This window comes from Sphaeramia orbicularis, chromosome 10 (assembly GCF_902148855.1).
Source record: "Sphaeramia orbicularis chromosome 10, fSphaOr1.1, whole genome shotgun sequence".
NCBI classification, from domain to species: domain Eukaryota; kingdom Metazoa; phylum Chordata; class Actinopteri; order Kurtiformes; family Apogonidae; genus Sphaeramia; species Sphaeramia orbicularis.
The window spans coordinates 35130544-35155772 of NC_043966.1; the positions used below are offsets into that span (position 1 = coordinate 35130544).

At 36.6% G+C, this 25229-nt stretch overlaps 1 protein-coding gene across 5 annotated transcripts in view; it reads left to right on the forward strand.

The window, feature by feature from the left end:
- Positions 1-25229, forward strand: part of gria1a (glutamate receptor, ionotropic, AMPA 1a) — a 127213-nt gene that overhangs the window by 50650 nt on the left and 51334 nt on the right. For all 5 annotated transcript variants that reach the window (XR_003936404.1, XM_030145194.1, XM_030145193.1 and 2 more), the window contains exons 5-11: positions 635-688; positions 2661-2819; positions 6029-6196; positions 7148-7252; positions 8030-8140; positions 18338-18544; positions 20266-20711. Coding sequence is in view for 4 of the 5 variants with exons in the window: in XM_030145194.1 (XP_030001054.1) it covers positions 635-688; positions 2661-2819; positions 6029-6196; positions 7148-7252; positions 8030-8140; positions 18338-18544; positions 20266-20711 (1250 nt within the window). In the remaining variant the exon portion in view is untranslated. The remainder of the gene's footprint in view (positions 1-634; positions 689-2660; positions 2820-6028; positions 6197-7147; positions 7253-8029; positions 8141-18337; positions 18545-20265; positions 20712-25229) is intronic.

Below are 25229 nucleotides of genomic sequence, written 5' to 3' on the forward strand. Positions count from 1 at the left end.
CACATATGATATATTGCAATGACGATGCTCAAACGATATATTGTGTAGCTGTAATAACAACCCTCAACTTAAATCTGAGTTTGAATGAACATCTACATGATCAGTGAATTAAATTAAAAAATATATATATCTGATGTGCACTTAAAAAAACGCAAAACACAGAGGATAAAATATAATAATTGGTGATAAATCACTTAAAAAATGTCAAATAGAGAGAAAAATTGCCACAGAAGTAGCCCTGGGTCTTTATGGGTTAACATGAATAATTCACACTTTTACCTAAAAATTTTGGTAAAAGAGTTTTTCACACAGCTATTGTTTAGCAGCTTAACGATGGAGGTTTCACACTACGCAAGCAAGCAAAATAACCAACAAAAATAGACTTTAGTGCATGTTTTAGCGGGGTACAGCAGAGATTAACACAGTGCAACTATTCTATAAGTATATAAACAAATATGTGCGATGTCCCTCCTATTTTACATGTAAACACATCCATCCAAGTGGGAAATTGCACACACACACACACACACACACACACACACACACACACACACACACTAAGCAGATAAGAACTTTGTGCTGTTACTGTCACTGGTGTTTTATCCTCTCTTTCCTCTCTGTCCTTGTTTTCCAGATTGTTGAGCAAGGCAAGAATGCAAAGAGCTACCACTACATCCTGGCCAACCTGGTAAGACTCACCGTGCTGTTCACCCTTCACAGTCTATCTGCATCTCTTTAAAACACTTTCCACAAGCCTGGAAGATTAAATCTGCATGTACTCAAAGCGCTGATGCTCCCAATAGAATCCCACACTTTGGATTCTTTATCGCTAGTTTAATAGTCATGCATCCACCTAATAAATTTGTCTCTTTTATGTCTTATCATGCCACTTCCCTCGTAAACCGCATCATTATATTATATTATATTATATTACTGTATTACTATATTGTATATTAAATGCTCTGACAGCCATGTACACATAGTAAGGGCTGAGGGGAACCTGTGACAGTCTGAGACCACATACTGTAGCCACACAAATGTGCCTTGATTGTAACCATTAGCTCACTTTGTCTGCTGCCATTTTCTCGGCGCAAAATGTGCAAAGACCCCGCAGCACCGTTCAGGCACGCTAAATGCAAGTAAATGAAGAGAAAATTGACATCAACAGAAGCTGTCGTAATAACAGTATTAATATGCAGCTGCTGGCTTGAACACTGCTCTCTCTGTTGGGGTTTTAGATTGGCTCAATCTCTCATGTCTGGCCAGTTTGCTAGATTTAATTTTAAATGATAAAGCTCGGACGGTAATAACAGCTGATATGCAAAGTGGCCACAGTCGTTTATAATGGGCCTATTAAATGGTTCGCTCAGAAATGACTTTTTCTATGTCCTTGCACCTTTTCAGAGTTTTTCTAGGTTTTTTTTTTTTTTTGTACTTGTTCATTCATCTGCAGCTGTGTGTGTGTTCAGAATGTGTAATAATGTCATGTAGAACAGCGTAAATACTTTAAAAAAAAAATCCATTGGAAGTGCCCCCCTCTCTGTGTTCAGTGTTAGCAAAGGCTAGTTTCTATAGTAACCTCTTCAGCTCACTGCGCTGCATTAGCTCATATATGAAGCAGGAAAAAAGACACAAGTCTGTCTACTGAGCTAAGGAATATTGAGACCAGGCAACAGATGCAGGACTATTAGAAGAGAAGGGATTGGACTCTGAGCACCACTCCTTTTTTTTGCTTTCATTTGTCCCCTGCAGCCTGAGCTGTACGACGCACAATCTGACCAAAAACGCAGAACTGTACCCAATGATTCATATTTGTCTTTGCTGGTTTTTAATGTCTGTATACGAGGATCTGAAAAGGTAAACAAGACAGGGTTTCAAATCATCAGAAGAAAGCGTCTATATGCCCGGCAAGAAAGACGCAATCCCCGGAAGCACCTTTTCCTGTCATCAGTCAAACCTCTGCTTTTAAATCTCAGATAAATCACAGACAAATCTCCTCTCCCCCTGCCTCGCTCTGTTTTTACTCCTACACCCCATCCCACTTGTCTGCCTCCTCTTCTGTCGGCGCTGAAAGGCAGCCTGCTGCGAGACTGCATCTGCCTCTCCTACTCTCTGCCTTTCTCCTTTTCTGAAAAACAGCCTTCTGCACATAATAGTCCAGGGAAAAAATACAAGTAGGAGATACCATTACAGTAAATCGCTTCTTTCTCCATTCTGCTCTGCCTGAGGCGGCCCTCGCATTGTTCACTGTAGCCTATAAGGTTTTGATCCTTCCATTGTTAACAGTAGCCTATGAGGACTCAGTCTATCAGAGATTAGCTTTGGACTTCTACCGCCGTGAAATGAGGCTTTCTATTTTCTTTCTCGCTCTTCTTGTCCCTAAGGAAAGACAGGAATGAACTCGGCTCAATGGGATAACTTGTCTAAGTGAAAAAGGAAGATTTGTCATTTTCATTATGCAATTAACCCTTGCACTTTGGGTATTGTGTAGAATTTCCTTACACAAATCTATAATGTCATTAGATGGTAAAGCTGTCACAGATGAATTTTGTGTCTATAGGTCAAACCCCCACTCTTGAAATGTCTTCGTTATTGTCAAATTTGACTAATTTTGTGCAGTTTTTTCTGCATGTCTATAACCCGTGTCCATCTTGTTTCAGGGTTTCCTTGACATTGACCTGACAGACCTAAGAAAAGGTGGTGCGAACATCACTGGGTTCCAGCTCGTCAACAACTCGGAGCCTAGCGTCAGCCGTGTTGTCCAGCAGTGGATGGAGTTTGACAATAAAGATTCCAAAATGCCCAAAACTGGACTCAAAGTATTTACCCATTTCGCTCTAATTTTGTATTTTTTATCTTTCAGTTTTGCCCTCAAATTTAAAATGCCCAGTGTGTGAGACTTACAAGCATTTGGGGAGATGTAAATATGTAAATGGAATATCATTTTTATTTATTTTTTTCATTAACCCTTTATAGTTCACTCATAGAAATACTCTGAAATTCTAAATTCCAACCTTAGCGGTGGACATAACAAGACTTTATTACTTTTGTGAAATTTTTCAAAATGTTTTATGATGCAGAAAATCAAGGTCAATGAAGTTACTGTATTTGGTTCCATACCTGTAAGGAAGCAAAAAAAAAAAAAAAAAAAAATCAAAGAAGTAGATGGGTGCTTCTATGAAACTGGGTTCATTTTGTTATCTGGCACTTCTCCATCTTTTTAGACCCAATAATAAAAGAGAAATTTAGACATATCCCCCCAAGGATGTACCTAATGATGACCTCCGATGAATCCAAAATATTATACTCTTGCTCTGAGCCATCCCAAAATTAATGAATTTTCAGTAAAATATTGGGGCCAAAAATAGGATCAAAACTGGGACAGGAAAAGCTACCTAGGCGTCAGTGCATTTAATCAGGAACACATGACTTGAAATGGTCTTATATTAAAGACACTGTGTTAAATTTGATTATCCTAGTGTTTTTTTCTAATCCAGACATGTGGGTTTTCATGAATCTCAGTCCCATTCCTGGTTTTGTTAGTAACCCATCGTGTCCACTCATGTTACATGCGGAACCTGCCCAGTTAAACATAGAAATCACAATTTATAGTGATTTTGCAACAGTGGCCATTTTTGTCAAACACTCTGCCTTGCCTATTTACTTCGATTCCCAAAATGTACCTGTGAGAGAATAAACAGATATTCGGAAAAATAGTGCGCGTAATTTTCGTGTCCTTTTTACCGTGTTACAAGCAGATTTTTCTATAAAAACAATATAAAAATGTGTTTTGTCTGAAAAATAGTTTCTCTTTTATCTCAGTAAATATTTATTTTTTAAATAGACCCAAAGTGCTTCCAAACTTGTTTCATAACATTAGTCTACATCTGGTTTGAATTTTTAGCCCCCTGTCCTGTTTTTAGGATCAGTTTCGTTGAAGCATCCACATTCTCTCTTTGAACATCATTCCTTACATTAGTACCATTACTTCCTGGTACATAACAAAGCAGGTACACTCACTGTTCATGCAAAGGTGGACCTTACAGACCCTGTAGACCACATTGGACCTAAAATTGTTGACTCACTGTCCTTACTGTAACTGTTGCTGTCTTGTAATATATTTAGAAATTACCAAAAATAGTCACTTGCTAAAGGGTGAAAGCACTTAATCAACAGAGGGAGCAAGTTACTGTTTACAGATTCCATTTTATAAAAGGTGCCACTAAGTATTCACTCTGAACCTTCAAACTTAAAGTCAACAATTGTATAGTTTGTTTGTTTTTTTGCAAAGCCTTCCATTTATTTATTTTTTTTAAGGAAGAGAATTTACATAATGATAGTTTAATTGATCTTTTTTGTGACAATTTTAATGGTACGTTTGTCTTCCAAAGCTTGTATTTGCCCCCTTAAATGGTGACTATCAGCTACTATCAGTATACACGGCTGCAAAAAAGCCATGACAACATGTAATTCTTGCTCCTCTCTGTGTTTTTGCTGATTCAGATTTCAGATATTTGTTTTAATTTTTTGTTTTTTAGATTATCGTTTCAGATCAAGAATTCATTGTATAGCCACTCTATATATTTACAGCATCAAGTCGTCAAGAAATAAATGTACTTGTAGGTGCTTCAAGGTTCGCAAATTAGAAGAATCCAGAGAATGCACAATGTTCATTTCACAGAGGAAATTACAGGAGATGGTATGGCATATGACGCAAAGGGAACGCATAGAGAAGTGACATTTACATCCCTGTAGTCTGACTCACAACAACACTTAGTGGTCAAACCTCAGTGATACTGTATTGGCGACAGAACCATGAAAACCTCTAGAAAATATGAATGTCATTGAACTTCACATTTCATGCATTTCATATACAGTACTTTTTTTTTTTTTTTTTTTGGCACCGAAGCCTTATGACATTATGCTGAGAGTAAGACTCGATTAAACCTCTGCTTGACCTCTTGTTGAGCTTCCTGGTAATTTGTTAATGTTATGTCAGTGCATTCTTTCCAGTAATGATCTCAGGACCCGGAGCAATGCACTTATGGACTGTTTTACTTTTGACATGTCCTGAAAACGCCTTTCTCTGTGGTTTCAAATAAATTAACATGACTGGAGAAAATGTTCTTTCTTTTATCACCTGCTGACTCTGTTCTCAGCAGCGCCTCCTCTGTATCTAACTGTCACTGCGAGCCAGGCGCTAATGGATTAAGACATGAAAATTAGCAGTAAATCCAGTAAATCACACTGCAAGACTCATTTAAATACTATCCTCACAAAAAAATTTCACTCTGAAGGAAAAACACCTAAAAGCCAGGCACAAAAGTAACTATTCATGCATTTGCAGCACTAATGTACATCTCAACATTAGGGTTGTTAACCCCAAACAAGGGTTTCTAAACTCATTTCAGTTGAGTAAAATAACAGTATAATAACCAATAAGTAATAATTATGATTTTTTTTTCTCTTTTTTAGTGCAACTAAAGTAAAAGTGCAATTTTAACAATATTTACCTCAGCTTTTCATTTACACAACTTACAGATCAGAATGGATCTACAAAGACACAAAACATTTACTAACAGGCAGAATATTAGTAAAATTATACTTATTCTCCTTAAGAAATTTCAGGTTCTTCATGGTTGGTGTTTTTTTTGTGTGTGTGTGTGAAAGGATAGTTTGTAGATATAAACATTTTCATCTTGCAATTTAACTTTTTCACAGTAAAACCAAAAAACAAGGAGAAAATATTTGGAATTATCATTATTTATAGGTTATTACTTGTTTGAAACACTTGAAAATGAAAAGCAATTGATTGAAAATAAGTTTGACACCTTTGATTGTTAATATCTTGGACCCTTTGGCGGACCGGTTTTGGCCCACGGGCCGTATGTTTGACACCCCCAGTCTGCAACATTTAGAAATCTGTCTCTTTGAGTGGAATCAAGTTGAAAGTTGTAACATTCGTAGAAATGCTGCAGTGACACACTCCTCTAATGTGTGTCTGAATCATCTGCCCTTCTTTTTGCAGTACACAGGCGCTCTAACATATGACGGGGTCAAAGTCATGTCGACGGCCTTCCAGAATCTGAGGAGACAGAGGATAGACATCTCTCGAAGGGGTAACGCTGGAGAGTGTCTTGCCAACCCACCAGCACCCTGGGGACAGGGCATAGACATCCAAAGAGCCTTGCAGCAGGTCTGTACTCACAGATAGAAACATGTTAATGCGTAGATACACACAACTGTGCATAAAGTGGCACACACACTCATAAATTCTTGAGTGGCACATTGGCTAACAGCTCCTGAGTTGGGGCTGGCTGAACAAATTAGGTCTTATTCTGTTGTGTAAAGTTCACATTAAGTCGTAGGAGAGCTCTGCAGTATCAAATGCGACATCGTGGCTAGTAAACAAAAGCTGCAGGCAGTAACACTCAGCAGTGATAGTCATGGAATATGACATCTGCAATTGAGTTTAGAAATGGAATATTTGGAAATGGAAATGGAAATTGCCGGACTGGCCAGACTTCTCGATCTCTGGACACACACAAGCACACACAACTCAGCATGTCAAGGCAAAAAGGATAAATGTGTGTATTTGTTTTTGAAAATATTGACTGTTTTAAGACTTTATAGTGTAAATACAGTGGTCAGTTAAAATAGCAGGTAAACATGACAATGGAGCAATTTACACACAGTATGGAGCTGTAAAAAAAAAAAAAATATTTGTATGGTATTTAACATGTAATAGCATGTGAATGTGTGTGTTTGCAGCCTAAGGCTCTGTCAGCACAGTGAGTGTGCAGAGGCCTGTTCAGAGTCAATCTAACCATCTGCCTCTAGATAGACTGGAGATTGAAGCTGTGTTCGCTCAATTAACTCCATCACACAGCCAAGACAAACACACTGCACTGTACACATGCACCGTCTGCCATTCACCTCCGTTGGGACTGTGGACTTTCACAAATGAGTCCTATACAAACACATGCAAGCTACACTTAGCATGCATTACATGTGAGCATGACATGCAAATGCTCAGTCTCAGCACAGACAAGGAGAAAATGGCCTGTAACATATCATCCTTCCTGACAGCTATTATTTACCTGCTAGCAAGTCAGAGTCTTATCCAGTACTTGTGACTCCATTATAGGTTCGCATAGATGGACTGACTGGTCACATTCAGTTCAATGAGAAAGGCCGCAGAACCAACTACACTGTAAGTGTAATGGAACTGGCCCCATCTGGACCCAAGAAGGTAAGTCCCTAAGGTTACATTTAAAACATTTAACCTTTACTTTCCTTTAGGATGTTGCTTTAGGAAACCATAGCTTCAGGCTGTTTTAATAAACTGTGGCTCATTTTGAGTCTTAAAGGGGTCATATTTTGCTAAACCCACTTTTATTAGCCTTTGGTACATTTGTATGTGTATTTGGACCCTAGTAGTTCAAAAAGTTTGAATTTGAACCCTCCAGGTGCTGCAAAACTATCTTTATATTAATTTCAGCAAAAATAAAGTGGATTTCTACAAGGTGTTTAAATTCCTGCTTAATTTGTTATGTCTATAACTAGTTATGTCACGACTTTTGCACATGTAAGGTCAAGATTTCTGATGAACATTTCTCAGAGTACGCCATAACTGTTTGTCAGCAGCAGCAGCTGTAGTAACAACTGAAAATATGTCCAAACTTCGAGCCGATTACTTAAAATGTTGTTGGTTGTGTTAATGAACACAAGTGGCTGAACAGGACAGAGCAGCATGGACAACAACTTGGAGGGGGTGGAGTCATTTGCATTTAAAGGGCCAGCGCTCAAAACGACCTTTCTGGTGTCATTACTCAGATATAGGGTTGAAGATGGACCTGTGGAGTTGAATTACTGAAGAATTCAGACCCAAGCATAGCATTTACAGTTTATGTAGACCACAGGGAAATGTTTTAAAAATGCATAATTCCATTTAAAAAAGCTAAATATCACTCCATTAATGCAACATTTTACCAATCCAAGAGCATTTGTGACACGTTTCTTGTCTTAGGTTGGCTACTGGAATGAAGACGAGAAGTACGTAACCACTGCGAGCTCCATGAGAGGCATTAACGACACTTACGGCCTGCAGAACAGAACTTATATAGTCACTACTATCTTGGTGAGTCAGTTTTAAAATATAGAGGTTGATAGTTGGGAGAAGTGGGGTGGATGAGATTGGAGAAACTGAGACAGAAAAAGGCTGGGGTAACATTTTTCATTTTCTTTTATGATAGAGTTCCCAAAAGTTCAGGCCCCTGAAAGAATTCAGCAGACATCTGTGATTGTATCTCTCTCACCTCTTTCCCTTCTCAACTCTATTTTGCTAACTTCCTTTCTGTCCAAACTGGTGCCTGCTCAGAATCAGAATCACTGTCAGTGGCCCGTACAACTGCAGAGCGTTCAACTGGAGACACTGACACTGACAGTAGTCATTACCTCCTCGAAGGCTCACAGTAACACATTAACACATTTAACACTAGAACCACCAGGGGTCTTTATATACCTAAAACCAACGATGGGTAAAATGCACACTTGCACCATCTCTAGTCCCCGAAAAATGGATCTCATTGAAGTTGCAGGAATTGAAATTAGGGGAAAAAATACACCTTTGTTCTGCAGCTGTCTCCAAATTTAATGTAGATTTCCCTGATGAATAAAGTATCTATCTATCTATCTATCTATCTATCTATCTATCTATCTATCTATCTATCTATCTATCTATCTATCTATCTATCTATCTATCTATCTATCTATCTATCTATCTATCTATCTATCTATCAGGGATGTAACGATATGAAAATTTCATATCACGGTTATTGTGACCAAAATGATCACGGTTATCATTATTATTGCAGTATTGTTGAAATTTTGCTCAAAATGTTAAAAAAGTACTTATGCACACACGGAAATAATTTAACCAAGTTGTATTTTGGAAAAAAGCAAAACAAAACGAATAAAATAGGCACAATGTAATTTCTTTTGGCAGAAACATTCAAATATTAACATGTAAACATCAAACATACAAATGTGCATTGAAGATGACACCTTATGGCCATTGTTTGACCACTTTCCAGATTAAGTTTGAGTTGTTTTAGTTTCTTTTTCATAGATAGATAGATAGATAGATTGATAGATATTGCAAACTGGCATGTGCGATAATCAAACACGTGATAATTAGAATTTAAACGGTAATACTAACCGTCGGGAATTTTTATTGTTATACAGGTAATCGTTACATCCCTAGTATCTATCTATCTATCTATCTATCTATCTATCTATCTATCTATCTATCTATCTATCTATCTATCTATCTATCTATCTATCTATCTATCTATCTATCTATCTATCTATCTATCTATCTATCTATCTATCTATCTATCTATCTTTAACCCATAAAGACCCAAACCTCCACTGTTAATCAAAAGCATCTACTGATCTAAAATGTTTAGAGCCTCTAATCCTATCAATCCATGTAAATAATTGGTGTAAAATGCAGTTATTCATTTTTTCATGGTCATCAGATATGACCCATTTGGACGTTCAGAGGCTCCGTAGTGAACGTGGAAACACCGTCATCTTCTACAACATTGCTTCACCAGTAAAACCCATGGAGTTGGATCAATGACAGTGGATGGAGACACTTAGTTTATATTCAGTTCATTATATCTTTTCTGCAAAACTCACATTTCTTCATTTTTTTCTGTTTTGATATAATAACCTTGAATTAACTCTGAGTTTTCGTGAATATCTAAATCAAATATAGAAAATTAAATATAGAAAAATACATGATGTGCATTTAAAAGTGCAAAATACCGAGGATACACTGCAAAAATCTAAATCTTACCAAGTGTATTTTTCTCATTTCTAGTCAAAATATCTCATCACACTTAAAATAAGACATAATCAGCTAAAGAGCAACTTTTCAGTGAGATATAAGAACTTATTTTTAGACAATAGATCTTGAAAATCTTATTTCAAGAAATCTTACCAAGATAATTTTCACTTGTTCCATTGGCAGATTTTTTTTTTTGCTTAATTCAAGCAAAAAAAATCTGCCAATAGAACAAGTGAAAATTATCTTGGTAAGTAATCTTGGTAAGGCTATATAATGTATATTATTATGGACAGAGGAAGAAAAGTCAAGTTGAGATTACCACACAAAGTAAGGATTTTATTTTCCTTGCAGCATCTTAAACCGGCCACAATGAACATTTGAAAGATAAACAGTACCACAGTGCTTCAGTTTCAGCTTCAGTTTGTCATGTCTTTTATCTTTTATTTTATTTCTTGTATTGTGATTATCTCTCTCATGTCACCATATATATTTTTAGTAGTAAGTTTTTTGGGGTTTTTTATCAATTACTAGAAATTTCAGGCGACCCCATTTGAATTCCAGGTGACTCCACGTGGGGTCCCGACCCCAAGGCTGAAAAACGCTATGTTAAAATTTATGTCATAAAATGCCCATATTTTTTTTTCTTTTATCTTTATCTTGACTATATTTAACAGGAGGCAGTTCAACAGAAAACCATTTTAGTAAAAGTCAAAAACTGTGGCGCTTCAACATCTTATTAAAATCCACTAAAGCTTAAAGCTCAAATGAACAAACAGCGCTGGGTAGATTTTACCCATTGGTGGTTTTTGTGTCAAGGCATTCATCGTTGTGGAAGTCATTATACGATACTCGTGAACATGTAGTTAATGCAATACGTCAACATGCCTCCTCCCATACACTTTATTTGGCTCAGATGTCACCAGCAGGCTGTTCAACATGACTTGGCAAGGTTGTGTTTTGTGTCCTGACCTATATAACGAGACAGAGCTGCTGGAGGCCGTGTCTGAGGTCTGCTTTGAAAACAAGGGCCCAAAGATTGAATCGGACCAACTCCCATGTTAGCTAGATTATCATGACATTTTCTTGACAAATATAGGCTTGTAAGCTGGCAATCTCCACCTGACATGGACAATAATAAAAATGCAGTCGTTTCTGCAGGTATAAGATGTTCTTGGCGACGCCATCATAGTGAAAATGTAATATCAGCGACTAAAGATGCCTGGAGCCCAGCACTGGTTTTTCATGTGGGAATATCTTTTATCTCGCTGCCACAATGTAATTTTCTTGGACTTTGAGGAGATACAGCTCTGTTATATATGGCTGAAACAGAAAATAACACACTCTCTGATCTTAGACATTCTGCGGCGGACCTCAGGTAGGAGGGCAGTGCGTGTGCAGCCGATCTCTGCTGCGAGGGTTAATGGGTTAAACTGGCTTCCCTAAAGAGAAATTCCCCACTCTCCACATAAAGGCTTGAAGAATAACACCAACAAATATCCATATACTCCAGCCTATGCAATCTTATATTATTGCACCAAGATTTTTAATGAGAAACACTGTAGCATCAGCAGGAAATACTGAACGAAAATATGAATTTTGGTCCGGGGTTATATTTCTCTCAGCTGCAGAAAACACCAGGTCTTGTATTAGAAGCTTGCATTCCTCATTTCCTCTGTTTAATACGTAGAAATAACAGTAATTAGCATGAAACCTTATGTTGATCTACTCAAATTTGCAGTGTGAAAAGTACTGCAGTGTGTTTTTCCATAAAAGCACTACTTCTTTTTCACAATAACACCCTAGTGGGATCTTTTCGTTGCTTAACAGAGCTTTTGTTGCATAAATGTTGCCTTCCTGTGGAACTTGTAGGTTTCTGCAAATTACAGTATTGCTAAAAAAAATAGTAAGACGCACACCTGAAATAATAATACTTTACATGAGTGATTTATTAGCTAAATTATATCATGGAATATAGTAGTTCAGCTTAACTGGCAGCATATTACATGACAAGTATCAGAAATAATATAGATAAATATTCATATTATTCCTAACCAGCCTGTTTTTGAGGACCAGCTATTTTTTCATGTTATTCACATTTTTAATGATACTTTTTAGATTTAAAAATTTTTATAATGTATTTTTACTTTTTTCATTGCTTTTTTTTTTTTTTTTTTTTACTGTACAGTCACTGAAAAAAATATTAGACCACCCATTGTTCTTCAATTTCTTGTTCATTTTAATGCCTGGTTCAACTAAAGGTCTCAGATGTGACTCATTTGGACGTCCAGGGGCTCCGTAGTTACTGTGGAAACACCGTCATCAACAACATTGATTCACCAGTAAAACCCATGGAGTTGGATCAATGACAGTGGATGGAGACACTTGTTTTAGGTCCAGTTAATGATAGATTTTAAAGAAAAAGCCACTTTTTCTTCAGTTTTTTCTGTTTTTATATATTAACCTTTGAATTTGCACTGTGCTTTTATGAACATTTATATGATCAGTGAATTAAATATAGGAAAATATCTGATTATCACTTAAAAAAACACAAAATTCAGAGGAAAGTTTTATAATAAATGGTAATAAATTACTTAAGGAATATTAAAAATACAGTCGTGGAAAAAATTATTAGACCACCCTTGTTTTCTGCAGGTTCTTGTTCATTTTAATGCCTGGTACAACTAAAGATACATTTGTTTGGACAAATATAATGAAAACAACAAAATAGCTCATATGAGTTTAATTTAAGAACTGATATCCATCCATTTTTCTTTTTTTTTTTTTTTTTTTTTTTTATAATAACCAAAATCACTTAAGTTCTTACATCATATCTATGGCACTGTACTGTCAAAAACAGTGCTTTTAGGCATTTCATGTTTTCTTTCTGTCTGTTTTAGTCACATGATACACACAGGAGTTAGTAGTTTTTTGCATAACCATTGTTTTTGACAGACAGACAGATAGATAGACATATACTAGATAGATACTTTATTAATCCCAAGGGAAATTCAAGTGATGACTTTTGATGGTCTAATATTTTTTTTCCATGACTGTAATAACATTGTGTTGTTGTTATTATCATTATCATTATTATTATAATAATTATTTGCTCGCTCACTTTTTCTCCCCCCCCCCTCTACACTTTCATTCACCTCCCCTTCCCCCTTCCCCCTTCCCCCTTCCCCCTTCCCTTTTCCCTTTTCCCTATCGCCCATGATCAGTCTATATTGTATACTTTATGTTTTATTTTCTTTTTCATGATAATATGATGTTGTCATTGCGGTTGTTTGTCATTATTTTTTGTTTGTTTGTTTGTTTACTTGCTTGATTTGTCTGTTTATTTTATTTTATTTATCCACTATGTCTCGTTGAGGACCAGCTTTAAATTGTTTGTGTCAACTTCGCCCCCAATTATTATTATTATTATTATTAACGACCCATCTTAAAATAGACTACTCTTTGAGGAAATACAGTATGTGTTAATATCGCCTTTACACCCTAACATACAGATAAAAATGAGTAACAAAGTGAGACAAACTGTCCATGACAACTTCCTGGTAGTAGCTAAGATGAGGTAACATCTGTCTCCCACTGTACCTCCTGGGAGAAACAATGGCTGTAATTGAAAAAAAAAAAAAGGTGTCAAAATATCAGCAAAAGTCAGCAGCTCTAAAAATAAACCTCACAGTTTACTACTGCTAATATTAGTCCAGCTAATGTGATGTGACATTGGTAGTTTGCACCCATGTGTTTATTCAGCAACAAACTGAATGAAATGTATCACATGGGCTCATCTTTTTTTTTTTCTTTTTTGACCATAAGACTACACTTGACACTTGGATCAATAAAATAACCATGAAGACAAAAGTCCAAAAGCAAAAAAGAACAAAAAACAAGAACAAAAAAAGGAACAATAACACTAAAGACCTGTGGAATAATGTCATAAGAAAAGTGGCCATTCTGAACCGCAGTGAATGATGATACGGTACGATACAATATAGTATGTGGTAAAACATATAACATGTCTTCTACTGATAACACTGGGTTACAAAAAAATGTTTTTTGCAACTTGTCTAGGTTTTTTCAACTGAATTAGGACCATTTTGCACCGCTAAATCCCAAAATGACATCTGTTTTTCTCAATCAGGTCAGGTTTTTTTTGCTAATTTGATTTGGAAAAATTTGATCTTCTCACAAAATATTATAATTAATACCAAAATAAGATTGGTAAGCACACTTTATGAAATTTGATTCCTGTTAGGTACAATGGTGTATTCACCGCAGATGTAGCAGAATACGTCAGGCTTATTTTTGCAAGATCTTCTAGTCGAAGCCATTTCATTCACCTGTAATATTAAAAAAAACATTAATCATAAATTGGCAAAAGTAAAATCTTAAGAACTTGTTTATTGCAAGAAATATGAAAGACTTTTGTATCATATGATGTGAAAATGCCCATAAATGTAAGCAAAAATGTTAAAAAGCCAATATGTAGCATAGTTTGACTGAGCAAAATTAATGTGATTTTTGGATTCAGCACACCAAAATTATCTTAAATCAGCTCAAAAAACTTAAACAATAAATTTGTTTTTGACCAGTGTAATTAATACAAAATGCACATATTTATTGTATATACACTTATTCTAAATCCTTATTTGAACCTGAATGATGCTTTTCTCCCAAGTGTACAGAGCCAAAATAACTCTCTTTGACATAATCTCCTATCATGGTCCCCTTTTCCTGGAAGATAAATTGGTCTTCTGTCTTGGAGCCTAAGAGAAGAGATAAGGTGTGAACAATTATTGGGCTGTGAGTGGGTAGAGTTTTTACGCCTTATAACTTTGGTGTTTGCTGCCTTGTTTGAGTGCAGTTGCAGATTCAGTCGGTGAAAGTATCACCTTGCGTTGACCTGCAGTGACGTTCTACAGACCCAGCCTGGATTAATGAGAGGTCCGTTAAAGCCACAGAACATGCGTTATTGACTGTTTGACCTTCAAATTCATGACTTTGGAATAAAAATCAGGACATGAGAGGATTTTAAGGTGCCCATTCTAGAGGTAGACTAATGAATCGGCTAGTATTTATTTCTCTTTTTCTTTTTTCTTTTTTTTTTTTTTTACTTTATTTTTATTGTTTGAGTCCTGTACATTACAAAATAAACATGTGGGACATTTGGGATACATTGACCATAATAAACCTGTGTGACTAACAATGGTTTTAAGTAATGTGACGTTGAAATGAAAAGTGTCCATTTCTTCCATTTATCATGACACTGTTCTTCTTGAGTCCTCAGTCTAAGGGTCAGAATCTCCATCTCAAATATTCCATTCACAATTTGTAGCCAATCATTAGTTGTAGGTGGTTCTAATCTGCACCACTTTTTAGTAGTAGCCTTTTTACAGGCTGCTAATAGTATTTATTCATTTTTCTTTACATTATTACCAATAATACATCCGAAATAAATCACCAAACATGTTTTAGGAATTGCATAACCCAATATCTTAACAATCGTTGAATATACATTATCCCAAAATGATGCAAGTTTAGGACATAACCAAGACACGTGCATGATTTACATTGACATATCCACATTCTCTCCAACAAGGCTGAACTCCGGACACATATTTAGTTGTAATTTTAGGTATTATGAAAAATCTAATTATATTTTTCCAGCAACGTTCCCTCCATGTTCTCAAAGAGAATTGGCTAGTATTTAGAAAATACCTGAAAGATGACATTTGGATTTATTCTTTTTGGTACTGTTTTATCTTGCGTTATGCTGTTCTTGAGAAAGTGATAAGCCCCTTCTGTTCCAGGAATATTTCACCTTTATTTAACATTTCTTAAGTGATTTATCACCATTTAGTGTAATATTATCTGCTTTATTTTGCATTTTTTCAGTGAAAATCAGGTATTTACTTGCAATTCCTTTACAGATCATGTAGATGTTCGTAAAAACTCAGTTTAAAGTTGGGGGTTATTATATCAGAAACAGAGAAAACTGAGGAAAAACTGACTTTTCAGCAAAAATAGCAATAACTAGATGTAAAACCAAGTGTCTCCATCCACTGTCATCTATCAAACTTAATGGTTTAATCAATGTTGTAGAACGCAGGTGTCAAACATGCGGCCCGGGGGCCAAATCTGGCCTGCGGGATGAATTTGTGAAATGCAAAAATTACACTGACGATATTAATAATCAATGGTGTCAAAATCATTTTAATGTCAGGTCCACACACAGACACATACAGTCCAGTTAGATTTCAAGTGGGTCAGAACTAGTAGAATATTATCACAATAATATTTAAATAATGACAACCCCAATTTTTTTCTTTGTTTTTTTTATGTAAAAAAGTAAAATTACATGAAAATGTTTACATTTCCAAACTATACTTTTACAAAAAATGTGAGTAACCTGAACAAATACAAACAAATGGAAATGTCTTGAGAACAGTAAATGCAATTTTACCAATATTCTGCCTGTTACTAAATGTTTTGTGCGATTGTAATGCACATGTGTAAATGATAAACTGATAGACAGAGGTAGAATATTGTTTAAAATTACACTGGTTTTTCTTAAAACAATTCAAGTTGTTCATGTTATTCAGACTTTTAAGGAAACTTTGTGGATGTAAACCTGTCCTGATCATAATATAATTTTACTTTTTTCACTGTTATCATCTTACTGGTCCGGCCCACTTGAGATCAAATTGGGCTGAATGTGGCCCCTGAACTAAAATGAGTTTGACACCCCTGTTGTAGAAGATGACAGTGTTTCCACGGTAACTACGGAGCCTCTGATCATCCAAATGGGTCATATCTGATGACCATGAAAAGATGACAAACTGTATTTTTCACCAAATATTTATTTGTATTATATGTTGTAGACGTAAACATTTTCATTATGTAATTTTACTTTTTTCACTGTTATTATTTTACTGGTTCGACCCCTTTTAGATCTTTTTTGGCTGAATGTGGCCCCTGAACTAAAATGAGTTTGACACCCCTGCTCTGAACTACTTTTATTACATCAGTGCTTAAAATCCACCACCTCCATCAGTACAACACAGTATAACTAATGCACTCATGTTTTCATTCATTCTTGTCGTATGTGTGTATGACTTGTGTGTGTCTGTAATGTGTTTAACACGGTTGAATGACAGCAGTTCTCAGTGGAAATGTCCAAGGTCAGTGAGACAGTCCTGGCAGACCGTCTTCACGCCCCACCGTGTCTATATGTGTTCACGCGTATTTGCATTAAAGTGTAACTGTGTCTGTGTGTGTGTTACATTCACGTGCTTGTTGTGTGTATCGGACCTCATCTGCGGCTGCAAATTCTCGTGCGTAGCCTGTCAGAGCGCCGCACATCAGACCTTTCTCTCCACCGTCTCCCTGGGGTGCCATTTCTCTACCAGTGGCCCCTGGGTTTCCTCATGTAACAATGATTACCTTCACCTCAACCGTAAAAGAGAGAGAGCCCAGATAACTGTAACACACAGAGGAAACCCCCGTCTTCAGACCCTGATGAAATATGGTGGCAGGATTTGCTCAGCTCAGCACAGCCTTAGCTAAAAGCAGGCGCACATAACAACTTGTGGGAATTGAGTCTTTCCTAGTCCAAGTGAACAATTCACACTCAGCTGACTAGAATTCTGTATGAAGTACATTTCATGCAGACACATCGAGGCCCCATGTGTCATGTCAGCAGTAATGTCGCGGGACATCCAATCAGTGTGAGATGTACAAATGTTGGTGTGATATAACCAGAAGGACAGGGAGGCCCTGGAACAGAGGTCAGTCAGGATGATGAGCAGATCCGCTGTCTACCCTCGCTTAAACACACTTATACACACACACACACACACACACACACACACACATACACACACAGATTTGGATGGTACTTCGTCTCAAATCTCAGGTTTTGTCAGCTTTAATGACAACGTCCAGTTTTTCCTTCCACTTCCACTCAGCCCACTTTACGTTATCAGCGTTCTTTTCAGCGTGGAAGTGCTGTCATAATGATCGCACTTAGGCGTCTTTTGTGTGTGAATTACACATCATACTTCTGCAGAACAAAGCCAAAAGAATACCTTGTAATTTTACATAATCATCCTTTCTTCAGAACATTTCACAGCAACAATTATAATCTTGGGCCTAACAGATTTTTTTTTTTTTTTTTTTATTCCCAAGTCTCAACTTTGACGAAGGGCAAAGAATATTGCTGCACTGAAAGTATAAAAAGTAGTAATATTGGAAATATTAGTAATATAAACCTTAATTACATGCTTAAGCTTTATTATTGGCTATAATGCTGTCTGTGACTTAATTAGCCGAATAAACCGCCCTGCTGTAAAAGTTATGACGCAGGGTTGACTTAAAGTCGCAAAATCCTGTGTCAAGAAATGATGCGTATCTGTTTTTATGTTTGTGTCACAGTGACAAAAATGATAATTGTTGTAACTGAAATAAATCCTACAGGAATCTCCATATGTGATGCTGAAGAAGAACCATGAGCAGCTGGTGGGGAATGATAAATATGAGGGTTACATCGTGGAGCTGGCGGCAGAGATAGCCAAGCATGTGGGCTACCAGTATAAACTGAAGATTGTCTCAGATGGCAAATATGGAGCCAGAGACCCTGAAACCAAGATGTGGAACGGCATGGTTGGAGAGCTGGTGTATGGGGTGAGTGGACAGGGCTTCTGTAAGCTTTCTGTACCAGGAATACACTCTGTTTTCATTCTATGTCAGTGTTGTTTTGTGCATTTATCAATATTACTTGATATGGCTGCAGTGTGTGTGGTGTGTTCCTGCATGTTCCAGTGATGGGTTAAAAGCAGAAGGTTAATTTCAGTTTGTCTATATACTGACAAATAAAGAATCTTAATCTTAACCCTGTATAGTTCACTCATAGAAATACTCTGAAATTAAAATATTCAGTTTAGGTGTGTTATTGGAGGACATAACAAGACTTTATTACTTTTGTTAAAACAAAAAAAAAATGTTTTATAGAAAATGAAGGTCAATGAAGTTACTGTGTTTGGTTCCTTGCACGTAAGTGGCAAAAAAAAAAAAAATTCCTCGAAGTTTATATAAAAACACTAATGTTCTAATCTTCTTTTAGAACATTAGACCAACATAAGTGCTGATCCAGACCCCTGTCCACATCCACATTCTCCCTTTGAACATCATTCCTTACATTAGTACCATTACTTCATGGTACCAAACAAAGCAGGTACACTCACTGTTCATGCAGAGGTGGACCTTCCAGACCCTGTAGACCACATTGGACCTGAGATTATTTCCTCACTGTCCTCACTGGAACTGTTGCTGTCACTGTTTTATAATGTGTGCAGAAATTACCAAAAATAGTCACTTGCCCGATAAAGCGTTAATAGCTGTAGTAGATCTGATTCTGGTGTAATATGTCAAAGCTGAACAACAAAAACCAGTTACAGTTACATATACCTACAGAACTAAATTATACTCTGCAAAATATTGCTATGCTGTAAATCCCACCCTTAACCCATAAAGACCCAGTGCTACTTTTGTGACTGTTCACAAAAGAGTTTTTTCTGTATATGTAACCTTTCTTACATGATTTATCATAACTTATTACAGTATTGTCCTCTGTATTTTGTATTTTGTCAGTGAAAATTCTGTATTTTCTGATATTTAATTTAATGATCATGTAGATCACAGGTGTCAAACATGTGACCAGGGGGCCAAATCCGGCTCGCCAAAGGGTCCAATCCGGCCCATAGGATGAATTTGCAAAGTGCAAGTTAAGGCATCAAACTCAAAAATAATATCATAATAACCTATAAATAATGACAACACCATTTTTTTTCCTCTTTGATTTAATGCAAAAAACATTAAATTATGAAAATATTTACATTAACAAACTATCCTTTAACAATAAAATGTGAATAACCTGAATAAAATGAAGAAATGAAGAAAATTAAGTGCAATTTTAACAAATTTCTGCCTGTTATTAAATGTTTTGTGCTTATATATAAATGATAAGTCAAGGCATAATATTGATAAAATTGTACTTATATTTCTTATCAAATTCCGTTTTTTTCAGGTTATTCACATCCTTTTTTTGGGGTAGTTTGTAAATGTAAATATTGGCATAATTGAACGTTATTTTTTGCACTAAAACAATTTGGAGTTGTCGTTATTTATTGGTTATCATGTTATTATTTACTGGTACGGCCCACTTTAGATCAAATTTAGCTGAATGTGGCCCCCAAAAGAAAATGAGTTTGACACCCCTGATGTAGATGTTCATAAAATCTCAGAGTAAATTTAAAGGTTATTAAATCAGAAACACACCAATAAAGAGTTAATCTTAATCTTAATATTTATGAAAATATCCCTGTCTCTTTGGTTTTGTTTCTCAGAAAGCGGACGTGGCCGTGGCTCCTCTGACCATCACCTTGGTGCGTGAGGAGGTGATTGACTTCTCCAAGCCCTTCATGTCTCTGGGTATCTCCATCATGATCAAGAAACCCACCAAGTCCAAACCTGGCGTGTTTTCCTTCCTGGACCCTCTGGCTTACGAGATCTGGATGTGCATAGTGTTCGCTTACATCGGTGTCAGCGTCGTCCTGTTCCTCGTCAGTCGGTTCAGCCCATACGAGTGGCACGCCGAGGACTACGAGGAGGGAGGTGAGCCGCAGACCCCCACCCAACCTTCAGCCTCTAATGGGGTGCAGCAGACCCAGACGCCGCCGCAGCAGAACACCAACCAGCAGAGTCCGGAGCAGACCAACGAGTTTGGCATCTTCAATTCTCTTTGGTTCTCACTGGGGGCGTTCATGCAGCAGGGATGTGATATCTCACCACGGTAAGAAGCCTAGACCACAAACTTTAAAACTCATCCATATTTGTTTGCTTTAGTTTGTGAGTACACAGTATAACACACAACACTCTCTGCTGTAGAGATGATGTGTTACCGTCTTGTTTGACTCAGTTTGGCTGTTTATTGAGATTTTATTCTTTGACAGTGACTTGCCGTTCGTCAGGGTACTTGCACAGGTCTTGAAAGCCTTAAAAAGTATGGAATTATGAAATGCTGTTTTCCAGACCATGAAAAATCTGGAATGTTGTGTGAAAGTCTTAATAAAGTATGGAAAAAAGTTGCTCTCATAGTTGAATTTTAGAGTATGCTCAAAGGCACATAATCTTGTAAGATAAGAAATACGTGAGGAAAGCATATAAAAACATGATGCGATTTCGCTAACTGGTCGGTACTGGAATGATATCCAGTCAAAGCTTGTGTAGCCTATGTGGTTGTCATTCGTCATGCATCTGAATCCAGGAAGTAAACATTACACTTGTGGGAAGAAAAAACTGTGATTTTCATGTTTTGCAAACATTTCTGTCAGTATTTGCATTCATTCACTCATACATTTATTAATCCTTTCATGCATGAATTATGAGAACCTTAGTCAATATTTTTTTCTTGAGGGATTTTATTCCTCTTTAGGCATGAAAAGAAAACAATGCAATTGATATTTTTTATGACCCTATTTGTCATGAAGTTACAAAAACATCCACTCAACTGGACACCATGCATTTAATTTTTGAAGCAAAGAAACCTGCATTTAAAATCCATCATCAGAAAGTGATAAACTGTGTGAAAACTATGAAATATAAACATTTTTAATGCTGCTAATGCTCACATTTTAACATACTCTAATACTAGTTATTACTCAATTCATGGAGATAATATGCAAAAAAAAAAAAAACTTTTTGTTTAAGAAAACTGTTAATTACAGTCTAATAACAATTAGCAATTAATTTATACTAAAATATGTTTGTGCAGATCAGGTTGATCAAGAACAACAAACAGTAAGAACAGTAACTGTATGAATTCCATTGTTTAGGATGATGCATAAGCGTCCACTGTGTTGGCTGATATCCAACTAAAACAACTAAACCCATGAATATACAAGAGAACAGCTGGAGAATAACTGTCCGCTGGAGTGACCACTATGCATGAAAGGGTTAAACTGAACTTTTCTACTACACACAACAAGTACAATTTCAACCAAAGAAATAAGTATAAAAGTACATGGAGTCAAGGAAAAAACAGCAGTTTTGAAAATGTCTGGAAAAAGTCTAGAATTTTTATTTGAATAAAGCGTAAGTGCTCTGGTTATAAAAGTTTGATGAAGAGCAGCAGAGGGAGTGTATGATGTGGTCATGTTCCACAGTGCTGTGTTTTCACTCCTCTGTCTCTAGATATCTCCCGTAGCGGTATAAACATGTCATGAACATCTAGGGTTGTAAAAACTTGCTGTAAGTACTCTCCAGTTATTTAAAACCGTTAAATCACAGTCTTTCTATCTGCCTGTCAAATCCCTTTAGCTGCCGACCTGTCTTTGTGCTAAAGTAAATGTTGTACACTTGCAGTACTGTTATGAAGGATCCTGCTGTGAGTATTGAGTGGTATGCATCGGTTCCCCTCGAGTGGTCTCATGAGCTGTGGTATGAAACCATTCTCCAAAGGTCACCAATTAAAAATCTCATTAAGTGCCTGAAATTAGAGACACTGAGGTCGACTTTCTGAGCTTTCCAGGGGGACTAGCAGGAGGAGATGAGAAGCAGATAATGTCAGTATTACTGGTGTAGCGGTGAACCAGCAGAGACAGGTTAGGTCACCGATAGACACGGTGTTTCTTGTCTTTTTAAACATTAAGTAACATACATTATGTATATGGGTAGTGTGGTGGTTCATATACTGTATACATAATACATGCCTTGAGAGAGGAGCTTCCCATGCTGATTTCTTTATAGTGGAATTAAATATACCCAAACAATAACATTCCATCATCAACAACTAATCAGCTATAAAAGGCTTAGTGTGTTGTAAGGCTTGCAGGTATGAAAGTAATTATTTGTTTAGAAGGTTGGTGCTGAGAAAAAAACAAAAAAAAAAAACAAAAAAACAGTGCTCAGTCAGTCCTCTCTTATTACATGCCTGGAGGTTAAAGAAATTACAGCAATGTGCAACACTCAATTTTTATCTTAGTCTGGCTTCCATCTTGTGACATTTACAAAATGCCTCTCCACTTTGCTCTTACCTTACCACAAATATCAGAAGGGAGAAAATCCCTGCTGCACCTACAGGACTGCACGCTGCACATAGGTGCTCAGCACTACATGATGTAGACTCTAGATCCTTACTCCCACGAGCATTCACCTGACATTTACCGTTTTCTGCTCACAGACTTTGCTATGCAGGATGAAGCCTATTGTCCAAATGTTCTTTGCTCACAGCCAGAAAATGCATCTGCAGTAGTTATTGATTTCCTTACACGCTTTAGCGAGAGAGAATGTCACTATGCTTCACGAAATTGTCCGATCCTGGCGGTCTCTTTTGTATGCGCACAGTACAGTACAGTGGAGTTTGAAAGTTTTCAAACCTTTAGAATATTTTCTTTTTGTGTTTAAAAGCCTTTTAAGACTACCATTATGACAGGCTGCCTTGGTGTCTTCATGTTTTCTTTGCAATAAAAGTGTCAGAAAATGTCGTTTTTGACAATTCTTTTGCAACTTTGTTTTCAGGAAGAACTTAACTTTCAATATCTGGCTGTTAATTATCATTATTACAAATAATAAATGCTTAAAGCTGTGTGTTTTGTAAAAAAGACAAAAACGGATTGAAGTTTTTAGCATATTTATCACTAGAAACAAGTATAAATGTATAAAATATTGAAACTTTTTGAGATTACAGAAATAAACTTTTAACTATTTTACATCTACTCAAACATGCTCTTTGAGTCTTGAACATTCAGTATCCATATTATGGTTTAATATTTTCTCTTATATTAAGCGTTTTTTAGCCTGTGTGGAAGTCTCTCAAACAGTTCCTTTCTACTTGTAATAGAGTCCCACATGGCTGCAGTAAAGTGTTATATAGTGTCAGAAAGCTCAGGGTCTCAGCTTTCCAATGCTCTTTGAATTTTGTGGCACAAACGGTTCAGGAGTTACAGTAGTTTAAATGCTGTAAAGTGACAAATGCAACACCGAAGAGATTGCTGCTGTTAAAGGGTTAAATCTGACCTATTTTACAAGATTTAAAACTGAATAAACAGATGATACAAAACAGGTTCGTGTGATGTCTTAAAAAGTCTTGAATTTATAAATCTGCATTTAATACCTTTAAATAGTCTTTAAAAGGTATTAAATTTGATATGATAGGTCTTTATTTATGTTGCCATGAACTTGTTCATTGTATTGTGTTTAAATGTGTCTGGAAAATGTCCAAACTGCAAAGGAAGTAACATTATGCTGCGTTTACTCTACGTGAAACCGGCTCAACTCGACTCAGGTACTACATACTATTCCTAGAGACAGTTTCCATTACAGGATACTCCCGACTTTACAGTACCTGGACGTCGTAGTGATGCTGCCTGTGACTTCTGTGACGTCTGATAAAGTTGCTCGTTGCCCCTTCAAGCTCACGCTGAATCTTTTCATTGTCCACCAAGGACAGAAATGTCTGAACCTCCTCGACCGACCACGGTGTAGTTTTGTGGGCTATCATCATAGATTAACCTACCAGTATATTTACTGTAAACTTCCGAATCTGTTTTTTTTTTTAAATAGCGTGTCGCACATTGACAACACAATGATGCAGAGACAACTTTCTGACCAATCAGTGGTCTGCAGTGTTTACACGTCACATTTTAGTATCTTTTCACCCGTTTTGGAACCTCGGCCGGGCAAGTACTGAAAAACTAGTAGCGGGTAGCAGATTCCAAATTCATTTACGTAATGGAAATGCAAAAAGGCTGAGATGAGCTGAGCCGAGCCGGTACCACATAGTGGAAGCATGACAATAGTCTACTCAGTTCCACCCATTCCAACCCAACAATTTATATTGAAATTAGGAACCAATTATCGCTAACTTTGCAACCCCCAGTGAGAGATTCCTCAGAACAATAGGAATCAAGGCGTTGGAGTAAATTAGTGGCCTACATTTTCCTTATTTAGTCACAAATTTTTACCAGTATGGCTGTGAAATCGGCATTAAATTCTGTTCTAAGTAGTCTTAAAAAGGTCATATTTTGCTAAACCCATTTTTATTAGTCTTTGGTTCATTTATTTGTGTATTTGGACCCTAATAGTTCAAAAAGTTTGAATTTGAACCCCCCAGGTGCTGCAAAGCTATCTTTATATTCATTTTGGCAAAATTCGAGTGGATTTCTACAACCTGTTTTAATTCCTGCTGAATTTGTTACATCTATAACTAGTTATGTCACAACATTTGCACATTTAAGGTCAAGACTTCTGATGAACATTTCTCAGAGTACACCATAACTGTTTGTCAGCAGCAGCGGTTGTAGTCCATACT